Here is a 20,393-nt window from a genome sequence, read left to right on the forward strand (position 1 = left end):
ATCCCGGGGCATCATACAGAGGCTATTGCAAAGCCAGTGGGGGGGGGGGGGGGGGGTTAAGGACCAGGGTTGCAGTTCCTCATCAGAAGTATATGGAAGCCTCAGAGGGACGTCATTTGGGGGTCGCAGCTGCGACCCCTGAGGTCTCCCTTGCTATCCCTGTGTTCTCCCTCGCTACCCGTAAAAAAATAAATGGAAGCTCCTGGGCTGTGGCCTACTCCGTGTGGCTAGTTGTTTCTGAAGTGGCTGGCTTTCTTGTTCAGGCCTCTTAAAAAAAACAGAGGGTTCCACAAGTGTAGCACTTTGAGCAGTGACCAAAATAAGAAAGACTAGGAATAACAAATAATGTGTCTTTATGGAATTCTATACAATAATTGCTAGACTCATTAAAGGGTTATTTCAGGCACACTTCAGGGGGTGAATCACTGATTTAGTCTATTCTTAAAACATCTAAAATTCGTAATGCAGACAAAAATTTCAAAAAGCATTTAGCATCCATTTCAGACTATGGGGGTCATCACAAGTTGGGCACTATTCCGGCGGTAAATCCGCCGGGATACCGCCCAACACAATTAGCATTACCGCAAATTCATCTGGCGCTATTAGCGTCGGATCTCAAGTTGCAGTGGGGTGTAAGCCCCCATTTATATTGGGATCATTGAACTCAGTGGGGAATTTTCAGCTAATAGTGCTGCGGTAATTGCATCAAAAATGGTTGGAAAGTCGATGGATTTACCCCCAGCTCAGAGATGGAGGTGAATTCCCAACTCTACCGCCCAACTCATAGTCAGGTTGAGCAGCAATCTAGCGGTAATAGCGCTATTGCCACATTTTTACCACTATGCCCAACTTGTGATGAGGCCCTACGTATTTTGCATTTCGCAAGTTGCAGTTGTAGCATTTTTTTTCTGCCATTGTCTTTGTTACGATCATCACAAGACATTCCATCTCCGTGTCTTCGGTCACTTGACAAAATCCTTGTGCCTAAAAGCTTGTGTACAGTGTGGCAATGTTTGACCATAGCACATAAAGTGGCCCTTGATTTCATTGTCCCACAATGAATGCTTTGTTGTAATGTGTCTCTCTTTCCTTTCTCCCTGGCATGCTGTTCAGGATGTTTGTTTGCATGTATAAGGTAACGAGTGCCCAGAGTACGGGATCACATGCAAGTGCGCTGCTTTCCCTGTGCTACTCTAAATTCTTTAATACACAGTTATGAACCCTCCCAATGATATGTATTTTGCCAACCTCTGAAGCCTGAAAAGTAGATCCACACAAGCTTGACATGTGACCAACTTTGCACCAGACCTGCAGATGAACTGTCCTGCTGTTAAACCTCAGTTACCAGTCTAATGGTATCCACTAGAGTGTGTAATTTTCTTTCTGACTTTGAGAACATTTGGACATGTAATTGCTCATTCTACTATAGCCGGTAAGATAGCTTAGAGGGTTGAATGATGGCTGCTGCAATGTGTGTGTGTTATCTGCAGGTCGCAGGATCGAATCCCAGCAAGGCCAACCCAGCCTTTGATCCTCCTGAGGTTGATAAATGAGTACCAACACAGGTTGGGTGATATTGTATGTGTATTTGTTCTATATAAAGCGCTACGTGTGGTATATAATAACAAATGATTGTCAATTGGCCTTGGACGTCTGCTTGCATTCACAGTAATTTGGTAATATGGTAAAAAAAAAAAATCCTAGTTTACTTAGGAACAATGCTATGTCATCCCACTTCCTGGTTTGTCAAGGGGTGAAAGGTTGTGTTCCATCGCTTCCTGTGATGTCACTTCGGGGTGGCGTCAAATGATATCACTTCCTGTGAAGTCTTCAGAGGTCAAGGGTCATGTGATGTCACTTCCTCTACGCCTTGTAGTTGGGTGAAATTACGTCCCTGAAGCCTCAGCGATGGAATATCAGCAAGTGACAGGCAATTGAGGTGCATTGGCACGGCGTGTGCGGGTTCCATTACTGGATGGGACCCACACACGGTACTGCCAATGCACCGCCAATATATGTGCTGCTGGCATGTGTACTTTAACAGAGTAGCAGGCAGGGCTTTAAGTGGGCCGGGGCCTGCCGGGGCTGGGCCCCGGCAGGCTCCGAAATTTCGTTTTGAGGCGGGGCCCTGCCGGGGCCCACTAATCTCCCCTGGCAGCCCCAGCCACTACACGAAAAGGCATTTTTCTCTACAGCCTGAAGCTCTCGCTCGTCTGCGAGAGCTTCAGGCTTCAGAAAAAAATGCCTTTCAGCTATAATGGTGGCGCCGCACCTGCGAGGCATCCCTTTAATCAAGGGATGCCACGTGGGCCGGCGCCACCATTATGGAGAAACGTGAGGCCGCTGGAAGCAGAAGCCTTGCTTTCTAAATACTGAAGCTCCCGCGGATTCGCGGGAGTTTCAGTCTTTAGGAAAAAGGCCTCTGCTTCCAGTGGCCTCACCCTTTCAGCCTTAATGGTGACGCTGCCCCTCCCCAGCTGGCGAGGGGCAGCAACACCATCAAGGCTGAATAGGCGAGGCGCTGTCCCCTGCCAGGCAAGCCTATACAAAATAAATGCAGAGATCAGCACCCTCTCCCCTTTAGGGGAGAGGGTGCTAATCTCTACAAAAGGCTGCCTGGCAGGGGTGCCAGTAGCCCATTGAGCCGGGGCTTGCAAAGGAGGCGTGGCCTAACGGCCCATCAAGAGCCTCGATGGGCCCCGGCTCGATTTGTAGTGCCACTTAAGGCACTGGTAGCAGGGGCTGCTGCGGGTCAGGCTTGAGCTGCGCCAGCAAAGGGGTGTGCGAGTCCCAGAAATTAGTTAGGGAGCCGAGAGGGAAAGTTGAGCTGCATGGTCAGAGCGGCCTGTTAGTCCCAGATTTAAAATGTTCCTTTAGTAAAAATCTACGCTAAAAGACTGGACCGTTTCTTGGAAACAGATGTGCTGAATTAAAGGCTCATCAGTTCATGTATGAGACTGATATTAGTCCCCGAATTTGCAAGGGTGCTGCATGTCACCAGTGAGGTGTATTTGCAGAGAAGTGTGCATGGCACTAGGGCTCTGAAGGGTGGGGTGCGTGTGTGGGAGGGAGGTGATGCCCCAGTCACCCCTGGCACGCACCTGGGTTGCACAGCCTGCTGTAATGGTAGGGGTTGCAACAGAGCGAGGCCCCCTCGCCGGCCCTCCTCCAGAAGGCCTCGCAGAAGCACAGCCGTTTCAGCTCCCAGGCGTGCCTCAGGTCAGGCCACCGGTACAGCCGGCACAGCAGCACCTGCGGGGCCACCGCCTGCTTGCCGAGCCGCAGCTCGCTCCGGGAGCCCCAGATGCAGCCCACATCCCAGCGGCCTCGGCTGGCCAGCGCCTGGACCAGCACCTCCAGCTCCTCATCTCTCAGTCTCTTGAAGAGGTTGTGTGCAGAAGCCTTGAGGGCATTGAGCGTCTCCTCGGGGCCCTCAGTCTGCCCGCGGCTGCCCGGAGTGGGGGTGCAGCGGTGCCTCCAGAGCCGTCTCACCAGGCCCCACCGCCGCGAGCGGAACATAAGATGCGCCAGGCCTCGGTGGCACGTACAGGCGGTTCACCTGCAGAGAGAAAAGGGAGCCAGTGAGTGAAGCAAACATCGCTGTCATTGGACATCACAGGATGACCGCCGCGTCATCTGGCGGTGGACTTGCAACCTTCCCCATCTCCTGAACACTAGCATCGCTCGCCACTTCTTAGCATATGCTCGTCATTAACCGTATCCTGCCCTATTGACATCACTCACACATTAACAGCTTGCGCTCATCACTTGTCATCTCTTGGCCTATTAATATTACTTGCCATCTGCCCTTTGCCATCATTCGTATCCCTTCATCCTTGACCAATGAGCATTTTCTGTCACTAGGCTGACAGTCATCACACTCTGCATCTGGGCCTACCATCATATCTTGCCAGTTGTCCTAGGATCATCAACTCGTTTCCCTGTTAGGTCTCAAAAATAACAACCCGGTAACCAATGTGAGTGATCTTGGGCAACTCGTTTAATCTCATAATTCGTAACCCGTCACAAATCGCAGTGCCTAAATCTTTCAGCATTATCAGTGCCTACAAGGAGCAGTCTCGGAGGATAGCTCAGGGGCAACGTGCTGGCCTTGGAAGCAAGATGACAGGAAGCAACACTCCCCGGTTCCGCGCTTAGAAACCTCTGGGTATTAAGCATGTTATAAATCACCTATCATAATGATATGCTATTCAAACAATTCTCACTTGTGGCTTATCTAGCTACAGTGTTGCTTTACACGATAATAGTGACCATTCACTATTGCACAACACCATCTAATTTGTTTCTTGAATTACTCACGCAAAGGCCACTTTAAAACAATGGCCTTCGTTTAATCTCTATGGGCCCCTTCCTGGGATCTCCTAATGCAGGATTTCATGTGCAGCTTTCCCATTGCATCCACCCTGTCTCCTTCACTCATGCTTGAGCAGCTGTACATTATGTAAGGCTCGGTGTGCTGCGCCTGTGCGAGGCCACATTGTGCTCTCCTCTTGGGTGTGCCGGGGGATGTGCACCCGTCTCTTGGCTCCCAATCTGTGTTCTCTATCCAAATCCTGGGGACATGACTCCCGGGGCTTCTAAAATCCTAACTCAAAATATATGTGCCGTTATATGTACCTTCCATGTAATGTTTCATTTTTAGATGCAGGATCCAAATGTTCAGTTCTAACTATTGACCTCTTAAGTGTTTTGGGGACTGGGGCACAGATACATTTGATCCCCCGAATCCAAATAACTGAAGTGATCCAAGAGTCTCTGTTCGTGCCCCCATCTTTAGTGCCAGTCACAAAACGTAGCTTGATTTGCTTCCCTGGCAGTATCAAAATAAGCACGGGAACCCCCCTGGCAGCATCAAAATAAGCACGGGAACCCCCCCACCCCACAAGTGCCATCCCTCCTTTATTCGTGCTGGAATCAGAATAGGAAACATGTTGTATTAAAGCGGAAATGCCAGCACTCCACAACAAGTGCATGCATGTTCTGCCACCATCCAGGTACAGGACACATTTTAACAAGAGCAGCAGCAGGGAAGGGAATACAGGCTGTAGAATTGGGGCAGGACACAGACAAGTGAACATATGAAGAGGGTACGCAGTCCCCAAAATAGATACACAATTCAGGTAGACAACTTGCAAACAAGGAGAACAACCTGCAAAGAAGGAGAGCACCTACCAGCAGCAAACATGGGGAACATCCAGCAAACAAGGAGAATATCAAGCAGAACACCTTCCAACAAACAAGGAGAACATCAAGCAGAACACCCTCCAACAAACAAGGGGAACATCAAGCAGAACACCCTCCAACAAACAAGGAGAACATCAGGCAGAACACCTTCCAATAAACCAAGTGAACATCAAGCAGAACACCTTCCAACAAACAAGGAGAACATCAAGCAGAAAACCTTCCAACAAACCAGGAGAACATCAAGCAAAACACCTTCCAACAAACAAGTAGAACATCAGGCAGAACACCTTCCAATGAACAAGGAGAACATCAGGTAGAACACCTTCCAACAAACAAGGAGAACATCAAGCAGAACACCTTCCAACAAACAAGGAGAACATTAAGCAGAACACCTTCCAATAAACAAGGGGAACATCCAGCAAATAACGAGAACACCTTCCAACAATTACAGAGAACATCCAGAAAATAAGGGGAACATCAAACAGAACGCCTTCCAACAACCAAGGAGAATATCAAGCAGAAAGCCTTCCAACAAACACCTTCCAACAAACAAGGAGACATCAAGCAGAACACCTTCCAACAAACAAGGAGAACATAAGGCAGAACACCCTCCAACATACACTGTCCAACAAACAAGGAGAACATCAAGCAGAACACCTTCCAACAAACAAGGAGAACATAAGGCAGAACACCTTCCAACAAACAAGCAGAACATCCAGCAAATAACGAGAACACCTTCCAACAATTACAGTGCCCATCCAGAAAATAAGGGGAACATTAAGCAAGCAAGGGAAACACCTGCCAGGAAACAAAGAGAACATCTACCAGCAAACAAAGAGTACACCTCCCAGCAAACAAGGGGGACATCCAACACACAAGGAGAGGGCCACCTACAAAATAGGTAGAACATTCAGCAAACAGGGAGAAACCCTTCCATCAAGCAATGAGAACACCCAGAAAACAAGGACAACAGTTTACAGCAAATAAGGAGAATACCTCCAAGCAATCAAGGAGACCATCCAACAAACAAAAACATCCAGAAAACAAGGAGAACATCTTCCAGCAAAAAAGGGGAACACATCATAGCAAATAAGGACAATGTCCAGCACACAAGAAGACCAGCTCCCAGCCAATAAGCAGAACATATATTAACCTAGAACACCTTCCAGCAAATAAGGAGAACATCCAGTATAGAAGGAGAATGCATTCTAATAAACAAGGAGGGCATCCAGCAAAAAGGGAGAATGGCTTCAAGCAAACAAGGAGATCATCCTACAAACAAGGAGAACACCTTGGAGCAGTCAAAAAGAACAGCGATCAAGCAAGGAAAGCACCTTCTATCAAACAATGAGAACATCCATCACACAAGGAGAACCCCCATCAATCAAGGAGAACATCCAGAAAACAAGGAGAACACCTTCCAGCAAACCAAAATAATACCTTACAGCAAACAAGGAGAACACCCAGCAAACAAGAAGAGTAATCAGCAAACAAAGAGAACACTGTAAAGCAAAAAAGGAGAACTTCAAAGCAAACACGTAGAAATGTCTTCCAGCAAACAAGAATGGAAGCATACTGCAAACAGGGAGAACACCTTCCAGCAATCAAGGAGAACATCCAACAATCAAGGAGAACACCCTGCAAACAAGGAGAACATACAGCAATCAAGGAGAATATACAGCAATTTAGGAGAACATACAGCAATTAAGGAGAACATCCTGCAAACAAGCAGAACATACAGCAATCAAGAATAACATCCAATAAATCAGGTGAACACCTTCCAGCAATCAAGGAGAACATCCAGCAAACAAGGGGAACATCCAACAAACATGGAGAACATCCAGCAAACAAGGAGAACATCCGGCAAACAAGGAGATCATCCAATAAACAAGGTGAACACCTTCCAGCCATCAAGGAGAACATCCAACAATCAAAGAGATAATCCTGCTAACAAGAAGAACATACAGGAATCAAGAATAACATCCTATAAAAAAGGAGCACACCTTTCAGCAAACAGGGAGAACACCTCCCAGCAAACAAGGAGAACACCTCCTAGCAAACAAGGGGAACATCCAACAAACAAGGAGAAGACCACACAGCAAATAAGTATAACATTCAGCAAACAAGAAGAACACCCATAAAACAAGGAGAACATCCAGCAAACAAGGAGAAAACATCCCAGCAAACAAGGAGAAAACATCCTGCAAACAGAGAGAACACCTTTCAGAAAAACAAGGAGAACATCCTGCAAACACAGATAATTTCTTACAGCAAACTAGGAGAACACCTTCCAGCAAACAATGAGAACACCCAACAGACAAGGAGAATGGCTTCCGGCAAACAAGCAGAGTACTTCCCAGCAATCAAGTATAACATCTAGCAAACAAGGAGAACATCCAGAAACAAGGAGAAAATCTTCACACAAACAAGGAGAACGTCCAGCAAACAAGGGGAACAGCTTCCAGCAAATACGTATAACATTCATCAACCTAGACCACCTTCCAGCAAATAAGGATAACATCCGGTATGTAAGGAGAACACCTTCCAGTAAACAAGGAGAGCATCCAGCAAACAGAGAGAATTACTTCCAGCAAACAGAGAGAATATCCTGCAAACAAACAGGGCACCCTCCAATCAGACAGGCTGAACATCAAGTAAACAAGGAGAATAGCTTCCAGCTATCAAGAAGAACATCCATCAAACCAGGATAACACATTCCAGCAAACAACCACGACATCCATCTAACAAGGAGAACATCCAGCAAAGAAACAGAACACCTTACTGTAAACAAGGAGAAAATCCAGTAAACAAGGAGAATGGCTTTCAGGACACAAAAAGGAAAGCATCCAGCAAACAAGGAGAAAACCTTCCAGTAATCAAAGAGCACATCCAGCAAACAAGGAGAACATCTTCCAGCCAACAAATGAAACACCTACCAGCAAACATGAAGAACACCCAGCCATCAAGGAGCACATCCAGCAATCAAGAAGAACACCCAAAAAAACAAGGAGAGCACCTTCTAGCAGACAAGGAGTACACCTCTCACCAAATAAGAAGAAGATCCAGCAAACAAGAAGAACATTGAGCTAGCAAGGGGAACACCCTAGAGCTAGCAGGGAACACATCCAGAAAACAAGAACAACACCGTCCATGAAAATAACGAGAAGCTACAGTGAACAAACAGTCCGTCCAGCAAACAAGTGCACACCTTCCAGAAAATAAGAACACATTCCAGCAAACAAGGAGAACACCTTCCAGTAAATGAGGAGAACATCCAACAAGCAAGGAGAATATCATCCAACAAACAAGGAGAATATCCAGCAAACATGGAGAACAGCCAGCAAACAAGCAGAAGGTCTTGCAGCAGACTAAGGGAGAGGACTGCCAAGACTTGACATATATCTGTTATAAGAGTGACATGCTCTGACAGGAAAGTATACGTTTGCTTTATTTCTTGATACAATGAAGACAGGCCATGAAAAGCCTTAAGAGTTAGGGCGAGGGCCTTAAACTTTATTTTAGCATTAACAGGCAGGCAAAACAATCTCATTACTACTGGAGTAATGCTTATATATCTGGGAGTGCTGTGGGTTAGACCTGATGATGGCATGGCCATGCTCTGGATACCCCTGGTGGGAGCACAATACACCACTCTCCGGACAAGTCTCGGCACTGTTAGATCACTATGGTAGTAACTGGCACAATATAAACAACCTCTAAGCATAACATAAGAAGATGTTCATACCTCAGCTGTTTTTGTCATATTGTGACATTTGCTGTCTCCTGGCCTCATACCATCTCTTGCTAATATACATGGCTTGCCGATAACTCCTCTCTGGCACTCATGTACTCAAGTAACACCCTGGACAGCTCGCTTAGGGTTAATAAACTAAAGGCTCCAATTCATGCCAACATTTTTGCATTTTTATTTCTGAGGTATTCATTAAGAGCGGTCAACCTTGCATTGGCAGAGACTGTATTCCGTTGTATATATAAAATGTATGTAATTGTTTATATATATTTTCGTTCCCCCCTAATGAAGGCATATGTCACGAAACGTATGTGGAATACAGTCTCTGCCACTATATATATATATATAGAAGACATTCCCTGGGAGAAAGAATACCTACTTGCCAGTATGGATGTGGTTTCACTATATACATCGATCGGCCATGAATATGGGAAACAGGCATGTCAACACTTTCTACAGACCCGATCCCTTAATTATCTGGAACATTCACAAATGGTACTCTCAATGATAGACTTATGTCTGACGAACAACATTTTTCTCTTCAATAACGAATATTTTAAACAACTGCAAGGAACTGCCATGGGCACCACATTTGCGCCGTCCTATGCTAATTTAACCATGGGTGCATGGGAAGAACGAGATGTCTGGACAGAAGTAAACCTCGAGTATACCAACAATATCATTCTCTGGTTGAGATATATCGATGACCTCTTCATCATATGGAAAGGAACCGAGCAAGGATGGACAGACTTCGTTAACCGACTCAATTCTAATAATAACAATCTCCGATTTACAGAAACACATAGTCGCACTTTGATCACTTTCCTGGATGTCAACGTAAGGATAGTAAACAACAAAATAACCAGCGAACTATACAGAAAAATCACAGGGACCAATGCCCCTCTCCACGCATACAGTGGACATCCGAAAAATTTGATATGGAGCGTCCCTTACGGAGAGTTCATACGGTTACGAAGAAACAACAGCAGTTTGGAATCCTATGATACAGAGAGCAGAATAACCGCCCAAGCCTTCGCCAGACAAAGGTACCCTAAAAGAGTGGTTGAAAGGGCATACCTCAAAGCAAGAGCAAAGGAACGTTCTACTCTCCTAGCAGGAATAGGAGACAATGAGAGAAGGAATATGGAGAAGGACAATACTCGATTAATTCTAACATTTGACACTCAAGCACCAAAAATTAGGCGTATTCTAACCAATCACTGGAGAATCCTCATGGCAGATCAAGATCTCAACAGAAACCTCCGAAATCGGCCACAGATAACCTTCAGAAAAAACCGATCAATAAGAGATACCTTGGTGAAAAGTTACATGACCCAGGAAAATGAGACTAATGACATAAATTGGTTATCGAGCAACAAAAAAGAGGGTTTTTTCAAATGCACCCACTGCAACATTTGCAAATATGCCAAACCCAGGAGTTTTTTTAAACATCCAATCACTGATCAAACTGTCAACATACAGGGGAAAATTACCTGCGAAACGGAATACGTTGTCTATGTGCTGACCTGTGCGTGTAACAAGTGGTACATAGGAAGCACCAAATGCAAATTAAAGACACGGATACAACAGCATGTACGGGACATCATCAATAACGATGTTAACTACCCAATGGCCAAACATTTCGCAGAATTCCATGACAAAAAGATGGACAGCTTTGGGTTTTTTGGGGTGCACAGAACAGAGACAGGACCCAGAGGAGGTGATAAAGAGAAACTCCTGAGACAGAAAGAGACTTGCTACATATTGGATTTCGAGAGTAAAACCCCAAATGGACACAACATAGATGAGGAACTGTATACCTTTTTAGGCCAGTGACAAATTGCCAGAAAAGATGTATTCAAATTTACCCCCCCCCCCCTTTTTTTTTCTTTTTTTTGGAATGTGGGTGTCTGTCCTTTATCATCTCAAATTTTAAATTCTAATTCTCATATTCTTATATTCCTATATTCTCATATCTTATTATCTATCTATATTTTTCATTTATTTTTTCTAGTTTTTGACTATGGTGTAATGAAAAGAAAAAATGTAGGATTCTCAAATTCTCTTTGTGGAATCAGGGGTAAAGAAAAAGGAAAGGATAAGAATGCTGGTCATCAACACTTGCCCCGTGATCATTATCAAAATATCTTAAATAATTGGAATTCCACATTGTTTTAATTCGTACAGGATACGATTTTAACCTTTTGGTGGTTGCTTTCTCTTCTGTTTATTTGGTTTACACATGTGTGGGATGCAGTTGCGCCCTCCCCCTTGTTTTTATAAACCAGAGTTTGACATATAACCGTTATAGCAGAGCCTGAACTAATAATTGTCAAGATAATATGCTGCAATAGACAACACGGTAGTACTTCAGACAAATCGGATGAGTCCTAGTCTGGCATTTTGCGTTAGCAAGTACATTCACATAATGTATATTTTTTATTGACTGTTGCACTCTAAAGAGATTGGTGCAATTTTTAGCGATTACTGTACCTCAAAGAGTTGGTTGTATTGTATTTTTACATGTTGCGGGCACTATGCACTTTATAATGATCCCGGCATTTCACCGAGTTATCTCAATGATGAGATCTAATATACGATTATCTGGAGCAAGAATAATCAGATTGTTAACAGTGGTCGTTATATTACTGAACATATTTGCACTTTGCACCTTATAGTGACTTTTGCACATTCAAAGATCGATGCACTTTACTACTTTGTTGTTTGCACTAAGCACTTTAGAATGATTGTGTATTCTATAGAGGTACTACAGCAACAAGACTCTTTATATAACTGAGGGTAGCCAATACACGTACTGGATCATCAACAGACATTTGGCATACAACGGGGCTCCAAGGGGAAGCTCTTACCTTTAGAGGCAGACCATGGCGGACCATTAATGAGTTTGAATTACACTCAGTTCCATACTCAGATTGCACACTCTTAAGGAGAGAACCACTCCAATTAGGTGGATGTGGCATGTATAACTATGCAATCAGCATAGGATCAATAACACTAAGATGGCCGCCATGAGCCGACCTCGAATGGGCTGAGTTTTGAAATGGAGTCCCCTTTCTATGTCGGCACAAAAGATTGCCGCACGCTCTGCCTAAGGGTTTAAAACTCTATGGTTTAACAGGAACGAATTGTTGTGATCAAGCGGCGAGGAAAGCCGCGAAACGCGTTAACGTTCCTAAACGCGCATATTTTTGCACTTTGGGAGAGCCTTATTTCTATGGCTTTTTAATTATATTTTGCCACTTTGCAAGGCACTAATAAAGAACATATCTTATTTTTTCAACTTGGATGTCCGGACTTTGTTTATTTCGAAACTATGAAGAGTGCTACTCACCCAGCCTGACGTCTTTTTCAGTGCTTTAAAGATATATATATATATATATAACAATTTATAAATATAAAAAATTAAAATAAACAAACAATGCAGCATAAATAACTTTGTAATTCAAAACTTTTAATAGATAATTCTGACATATCTAGTGGCAGATTTCACCTTCAATCAAGCTGTTCCCTGAAACTGGTGTGCTCTAATCCGAACAGGAAATGGCATTGTCCTCTGATATGTTAGCTGCACCCTTTTAAAGTGCCTAAATCATGAATATATATTGAAACAAAGAGATTCTACTTCTGCTTAACTCAAGTTTCTCATAGAAATCCATCCCAGGTAAAGTCCCCATGTAGAGCTGCTGGTAAGCTGTATCAGCGGGTTGAGGGCTCGCTGCTGAGGTCATTGTGTGATGCACAGCTTCGAATCCCGGCATGGTCGCCTCGTCCTTCTGAGGGTGTTAAATGAGTACCAACTTATGCTGGGTCATAATAATTGCACATGGAAATGTACAGCACTTTGGCAAAAGCACAGTGTAAAAAACAAATCATTATTATTTTATCCGTGGGCAGTTTGAGTTTTTTAAAGAAAAGGCCTGAGACCTTTTTTCATGTCCTTACCTGTGCTACTCAGTCCGAGCGCCCTGCACGAGATGCAACACGTTCCACGATGCTAAGGTGGCACTGGGCATTCTGATGCAAGATGGTCTACGGTGTAGCTTCCACTGTGTACCCGAGGCCACGAGGGGCACGTGACAGAATATGGAGCACAGTCAGTCCTGCGTGTGGTGAAAGGCGGTGCTTGGATCTCCTGGCCCGTCTGCGGATGAGACAATAATGTGAGCCTTCATCCACAATATGATGAACAGGGATCCCTAAGTTGTTCTCAGGGCAATCAAAAACTGTTCTGTGGGAAATAATATCTACTTGCGCCAACAAATCCACTACATTCATTTGCCGTTTGTTGTTTTCCTCGATAGATGCCATTTCATCATCATTGTCCCACATTTTTGAATACCTTAAATCGAGATCTCAGCAGAGGCGTAGCTAGAATTGTCTAACAAGTGGGGCCTGAAGCTAATGTAGTTGGGTCCACCCCAGCGACATTGACATCTGTAAATGCACAGAGCTGCTGAGTGGGCATTTACAGATTTTGGGATTTTGGGTGGGCCTTGCCCGCTCGGGCCTACCCTGTCTACACCTCTGGATCTGAGTGGTCCAAAAGTCTGTACAAATCCCAATGGCTATTCCTCCCCGTCTGTTTATACTTGCGGACTTAGAGCCGTCTCAGGAGAAATAGTGTTGGTTTTCTGCCATGCGGACTTGAAAGACTCATGCGAGTAGCCGCTACCATTAAGGAATGAAGAAACCTCTCAGATGCTGTTATCAAACGTACTCACTGGCAGCGATACATCTGATACGTAATAATTGACCAAATGATACCGATTGAATCATAATTTTAGGACAACAAGAGGAAGCCATGAACAACATGCAGTGATGCAATGGTTCATGATATGGTGGGAATTGAAATGGTAGTTCCGCCAATTGATGTCTATGTCCAAAACATTGTTGAATCTGAATAATTCATAGTGAACTTTATAGTAGCGTGAATTGATTATTAACAGGCCAAAAAAGAATACAAATCGGTTAATAAACTCTGCCAAATCAAAAGAAAAACATTATCAATGAATGTAGTCCAGTAACACTGCTTGTTGCCAGATGAGACTTGTCAAGATCATATTGAGGCCAGCCATGACAATATTTGCATTGCTGGGAGCAGCGCGTGCCTGTAGAGATGCCGCATTTCTGTAAAAAAAAAAAAGGATTCCTGAAAACAAACTGTTAAGCCATTAACATGCAACTATGATCAACAGTTGCAAGTGGTATTTTGTCCATGGCTTCACTGATGGCTTAAATTGCTTGATTGAGCGGAATGTTTGTTTATAAACTTGCAAAGTCCCCTGCAACCAATGTTATATTCAAGTTTGTTGGCTCCAACGCCTCTAATTCTGTCATAAAACGGGTTGACTCTGGTGAAATATATGTCTTTGCAAATAAAATATTGTAGAAAACTGTCAACATACTGGGAAGGTGGTTGCAGAATACTGTTCTTCTGAGGAAATAAAGTTGACCAGGAGGTTTTGCTATCCCTCTATTCACTCAGCCTACGACCGTTCTCTGCCATCTCCACCAGTCTACAATCACCATTTCCAGTTCCTTGACTTGGGATCTCTGACTCCGAACATCACTAATTATTTCTTGGCATGTGCTCATCACTGACCACGTCTCAACATAAAACATCATGTGCCATCAGTCACATTCATGGAAACATCTTGAATCATCGGTGGTGACCCAGACTTTAGGCTTAGCCATGACCCAGCCAGAAGTGATGTTTTAAGAGGTGAAATCACAGGAAAAGGGACACCTAGCTCCAAACAAGTCAGGATGGAGGCATGGGAGGGGGCACGCGCGTGTCTGTCCTCTAAATACAAATGTCTAATTTCATGCAGGTTAAAGCTGCCCCCTGGGCCGCTAACCTTTTGTTTACAAACATCTCAAAAATCTGGAAGAAAGGAGACTAAGCAGAGCAACCCTTCGCACCACCTGACTCGCTAGACGCTGCCCGCCCTCTCCTCCCCACCACCTGGTACAGCTGTGCTCCTCCTCTGTGACCTTCTGCATCCCACCCCCTCCCCCACCCCCGTATATCTGTTCTTTTGTTACCTCTGTAAAGCGCTCCGTTATACATCTGTAATGTTGCACACCTCTGTAAAGCGCTCCGTTATGTATCTGTATTGGTGTATACCTCTGTAAAGCGCTCCGTTATGCGTCTGTAATGTTGCACACCTCTGTAAAGCGCTCCGTTATGCGTCTGTAATGTTGCACACCTCTGTAAAGCGCTCCGTTATGCGTCTGTATTGGTGTATACCTCTGTAAAGCGCCCCATTGCTTCTCAAAGCGAGGCCCGCACTCAATAAATACCATAATAATAATAATAATAATAATAATACACCGCTGAAAGTGCTGCTCATATACACGAATATTGAAGCAAAATATGTAGAAACAAAGCTCTCAATTGTCCTCTACCAGGTTTGAATGACAGGCATGTCTGGAATTTTTATCATGTCTCGCTCTCTCTAGTCTTGCATACTTACTTTTATGTTCCCACTATAAATACAGGGCTACAAGTACAAGAATACAAAATAAGCGGAGTCTAAAAGCAAGGGCAAGCTAAGCTTCCCACACCCGACATAGGACAGTTTGAGACCCCTGCAAACTCTCCTCTCGGTTATTCACATAATAAAGACACCTGCTCTTAGCCATTGTTTGATATGTGGTTGTTACCAATTGCCATCTGGCACGGGATTAGAAGCTCCTTTTAATTTCTGTTAGTTAATTAAATGATACCAGTAATTCCAAATCAGGAAGGGAAATCTGCAGATCAGCTTCCCTTTCATAAGCTCCATGCCAAAAGCATCATGTACTCCTGTGCCCAGCTGCACCAGTACCCTGATTCACAGCGCCTGCTCTCCAGTGGCACAGAGCCGGTTCAGCGGTCACAGGTGCCCATCTGACAGCTGCAGTGACAGCATAGTCACTACAGCACACAGGCTGCATTTAAGATATGCACCCTTTACCCAAAACTAAGTAACCACAGAGATACTGCTGTGGTGGCACCTAAAACTGTAAATATCGGCCATACCTGAGTTTAGGGTATGGTGGTCAGCATTTCTTATAGTTATCCAAGTCACATTAATTTGATAACACACATGCCAGCTCTGTGAGGCCTGTTCAGCTGTGGAAGGATTAAGTGTACTCTCCCCAGACAGCCTGCCTTTTCTGATGCTAGCAAGACTGTAGCGTAGCCATGGAGGATTGCCTCTCCTTCTTTTGTGAGGGCGGGTAGCAAGAGAGAGAGAGAGAGAGAGAGAGAGAGAGAGAGAGAGAGAGAGAGAAACACTCAACAGGAAGCTTTCCTGGGAACAGAAATCAAAGGGCAAACCTATCCTCAAAAGGAGTAGCCTCACACCAGGGTACTGCATATCTAAAGACGTTTGATTCAATTTAGAAGGGAGTGGGTGGGATAAGTGTAGCCAGAGGAAGCTCTTTACGGCTGGAGGAAGGTTCCACCATCTTGTTTCTCTCTGCCTCTATCTTTACTTCATGCCCCTTCCACTTCTTGTAGCACAACGCACATTGGGTGTGATGTCAGAAGGTAAAGGCTATTTGTTCCAAGAACAGGAATTGAACACCTAAAGTGGGCATGCCATAGTCCATTTTCCTTTGAAAGAAGGGGTTTCTTACCTCTTCTTTGAATCATCTCTGGACAAGAAGAATTTGTTGGACCCTGTTGGAAACGCAGTCCTTCACAATGTCCTCCAGTTGTGATGTGAAGGCAGGTGTTCCAAGGTAGAGGCAAGCTCTGTCCTGTAACCATCCCCAGAAACTGCTGCTGGAACAAGACCTGCATCTCTATCAACCCCACTGCTGCTCAGGACCTCATTGTGTTGAAGCACCTCTGCAAGACGTGTGCCAGCCTCCCCCATGTGTGAGAGCACGAGAAAAGGACTAATCTTGTCCCTGAGACTTTGAAGTGGGGCTCACAGCTCCTGAGAGCCAAGACAGCCAGGATTCCTGCCATTTTGCCAAACCACTGTGAGCCATGATTTGAGTGTGTTCGACCCAGATCGTACCACCAGGACCCTCCAGAGCAGCCTTTGGAACTTGCGGTACTACGAACCACTATCCTGCACTTTCCACTCTTTTTACTGCCATACCACACCATCTGAAAGCATGTGTTGCCTCAGCTCGAACAAAGTACACTGCTCAAATTGCTATCTGTACCTCCAGCTTCGTCATTGCTGAACAAGTTACCAATCAAACCAAAACTGATTTTCTTCACAAATTCTTTCTTTTGAGACCCTGCATCGAACCGGCTCACCTGCGCAACACATCATCAGCCCGTCCACCGTCAAACTTCAACTACCGTTCTGAACCTGATGACCTCCATGATCCACAGCACTTGAGTAACATATCGAACCACAGCCTACTTCAATTCGACCCTGCTTCAAAATCTGCTTACCGTTGGACCTTTGCGCTTGCCGCATTTCAAACCTCATGGAACCGCCAAACAGCAAAGAAGCCTGGTTCATCCTTGTCGAACTCAGAAGACACTGTAAACGTATTGTTGATTGATTTTGTACCCGCCTTGTCCATTTTGGGATGTAGGGACTGGCTAGGTCACACTAATCCATTTTTACAACCCAAGAACATATCCTTTGAACACTGTGGGTTTTTTGCATTTTCTCTCGGTGCCTCGCGACCCAGCGCTGCATTTTGCTATCTTGCATATTCTGTGTTCTTTCTACAGGGATGGGTTTTTACAGTGTTTTCTAGTTCGTTATTGTTGTACATGGTGTGTGTAATTAAAGTATATATATATGTATATATATATATATATATATATTTGTATAGAAGCTTGATTGGACATGCCTTTATTTTGGACTGTTGTACCATCGCTGTTTGGGTTGCTACTGAACCACATTCACACCCCTCTTGAGAGTATAGCTTTCCCTCTACCTGCACTGCCACAAAAGGCAAAGGAGGTACATCTCTTAGCTGTGCCTCTTTTACTTTGGTTTGTAGAAGTGTCAGGGCTGAGTGGCCTCATTAGCCTCTGCTCACCCTTGTTTTCCTCCAGGGCAGAAGTCAATTTGTCACAGTGGTATGTTGCTTGCCGTGCTTTAAGTGGGATAAGAAGTCAAGGGGATGCCCTAACAAGGAAGATTCTCTCACGGCATAAGAATCACAAGTAACTAAGGAACTTTTAAAAACAAGAGGCCTATGTAAATGTAACAATGGCCTAACAGACGTGGTCTAATTTTGGTACCTGGCGTGAAAGAGGCTAACATATATTTTAAAACGTGTGTTTAATATAATGTAATTAACCAGCTGTCAAAAAATCGAATACATTAAATATTAAAATATGGAAACGAAATCAAATCAAAATAAGTCAATACATGTCCTAATTCCTCAGTTCTTTTGAATGAAATCTGTGATTCCTGTGTGTTCATTTATTTTGTTGACTTCAAAATAACAATCTGAAAATATCAAGCACTGTATTCTCTATATTATATGTTTCCTTCATAGTATTACAAAACAAATAATCTAACTCTAAATATCTGGAACTGCTGATGTGATTGTAAATACATGTGATGGTGACATCCACTGGCAAAAAGCAGTGTTCTCATTCCTCACTTTTTATTGAATGATACCGCTGAGAAATCAGGCGCAGAGCCCTGGAACTGCCCTGACTCAAGGGCAATTTTTGGACACTGCAGGGACTGAGCTCTGGCTAGCCCCTGTCCACTTAAACCACTGGCTTCTTATCTTGTGGTAATGCATGATGTGAATGAAATGTGTAGGGAAATGGATTTGGCAGCTTTGTGATAGATAGAAAAGGGCTTTCCTAAAGGCGGGGGGAAGGGTGGGTCACTTGCTAAACGCCACCTATCGGCCATTGTATGGATGAATATTGATAATAGCCATAATGTGACGATTGGTTGGCGCTGGGTGGCAGTCACTTCTGCGCTGTCCTGAGCCAAACAAATACAAGAAGAAATCAACATGTTCACACACCTGGACAGCAGCCTGAAGAGAGTGCTTCGTTCGACAAATAGTAATAACAATGTACGTTTTACATGTTTATATGCAAATATTAGCCAACCCAAAGTAATTTCATAGAAGCTCAACCAAGCGTGAAAGTACCTTAAAGATGACACATCTGTTCTTTTTTTGAACGGGTGATTTTATTTCTGGCTTCTAGTTATTTTGAATACCTCCCGGGGAGGCAGCCACGCACTTCTTATTTCGCGCGCACACTTTGGGGAGGGACCCGGGGAGCGGATTTTAAACGCCATCTTCAATGGGCAGAATACAAGATGCAGAACTTCTCCTTAAAGCAGTGCGCACGCCGAGGCTTTTCATTTTGCTACGTGCAATTGTGCATGTGTTTTGCAAGCGATTGTGATGGGTTTGGCAAGGAGGGGCCGGTCTCTCTCTCCTCATCTCAACCGAACGTGCGTCAGCCTCCCCACACCCTAAATGAGACGGCTTTGAATTAATATTCCAAAACCAGCGGCCTATCTCGGCACTAGGTAGAGTATATACATTGCCAGAGTACACGCATACGAGGAAAGTGGATGAGTGTGCCTGGCTCGAAATGTTTCCTAAACCAACCTTTCTATACCTTGTCATGAAGAGGGAAGGAAGAACACACGTAAACACAGTAACATGAGGTAGAACCAGTTGTATCCTGAGTAAACCAACAGGGGATGAGGATAGCGAGGGAGGAAGGGCAGCGATATGATATGATAGGTTACTTATAACGCGCTTAATACCCAGAGGTTTCTAGGGGCGGTCCCGGGGATCGAACCTGTGTTGCTCCTGTCGTCTTGCTTTCAAGGCGAGCACGTTGCCCCTGAGCTATCCTTCCGAGACAATGCAAAGAGTACCGGCCTACATGAGCACCTGTATTCCGGGATGGAAGACCCCTAAACAAAAGGCGCCAATGGAAACATGAAATGTGAAGAGATGGGTAATCAAAGGCAATACCATGGCGGCGTATACAAGATAGAAGACCCAACATAGCAGGTTCCATCTGTCTAATGGCAGCATGCTGTAGAAGGCCCAACATAGCAGGTTCCCTCGGTCTAATGGCAGCATGCCGTAGAAGGCCCAACATAGCAGGTTCCCTCGGTCTAATGGCAGCATGCCGTAGAAGGCCCAACATAACAGGGTCCCTCGGTCTAATGGCAGCATGCTGTAGAAGGTCCAACATACCAGGTTCCCTCGGTCTAATGGCAGCATGCCGTAGAAGGCCCAACATAGCAGGTTCCCTCGGTCTAATGGCAGCATGCCGTAGAAGGCCCAACATAACAGCTTCCCTCGGTCTGTAGAAGGCCCAACATAGCAGGTTCCCTCGGTCTAATGGCAGCATGCCGTAGAAGGCCCAACATAACAGCTTCCCTCGGTCTGTAGAAGGCCCAACATAGCAGGTTCCCTCGGTCTAATGGCAGCATGCCGTAGAAGGCCC

General features: G+C 44.7%; 1 protein-coding gene across 2 annotated transcripts in view; it reads right to left on the minus strand.

The window, feature by feature from the left end:
* The window catches only part of LOC138579959 (mothers against decapentaplegic homolog 6-like), a 95,600-nt gene that overhangs the window by 64,162 nt on the left and 11,045 nt on the right, over window positions 1-20,393 (minus strand). The window contains exons 2-3 of one of the 2 annotated variants that reach the window (XM_069650193.1): window positions 12,920-13,118; window positions 3,102-3,559 (exon numbers count right to left, since the gene is read on the minus strand). In XM_069650193.1, the coding sequence (XP_069506294.1) occupies window positions 3,102-3,519 (418 nt within the window). In that variant the 5' untranslated portion in view covers window positions 3,520-3,559; window positions 12,920-13,118. The remainder of the gene's footprint in view (window positions 1-3,101; window positions 3,560-12,919; window positions 13,119-20,393) is intronic. The other variant, XM_069650187.1, reaches the window with a different exon arrangement.

This window comes from Ambystoma mexicanum, chromosome 1p, assembly GCF_040938575.1.
Source record: "Ambystoma mexicanum isolate Mex_15411 chromosome 1p, UKY_AmexF1_1, whole genome shotgun sequence".
In the NCBI taxonomy this organism is placed as follows: Eukaryota; Metazoa; Chordata; class Amphibia; order Caudata; family Ambystomatidae; genus Ambystoma; species Ambystoma mexicanum.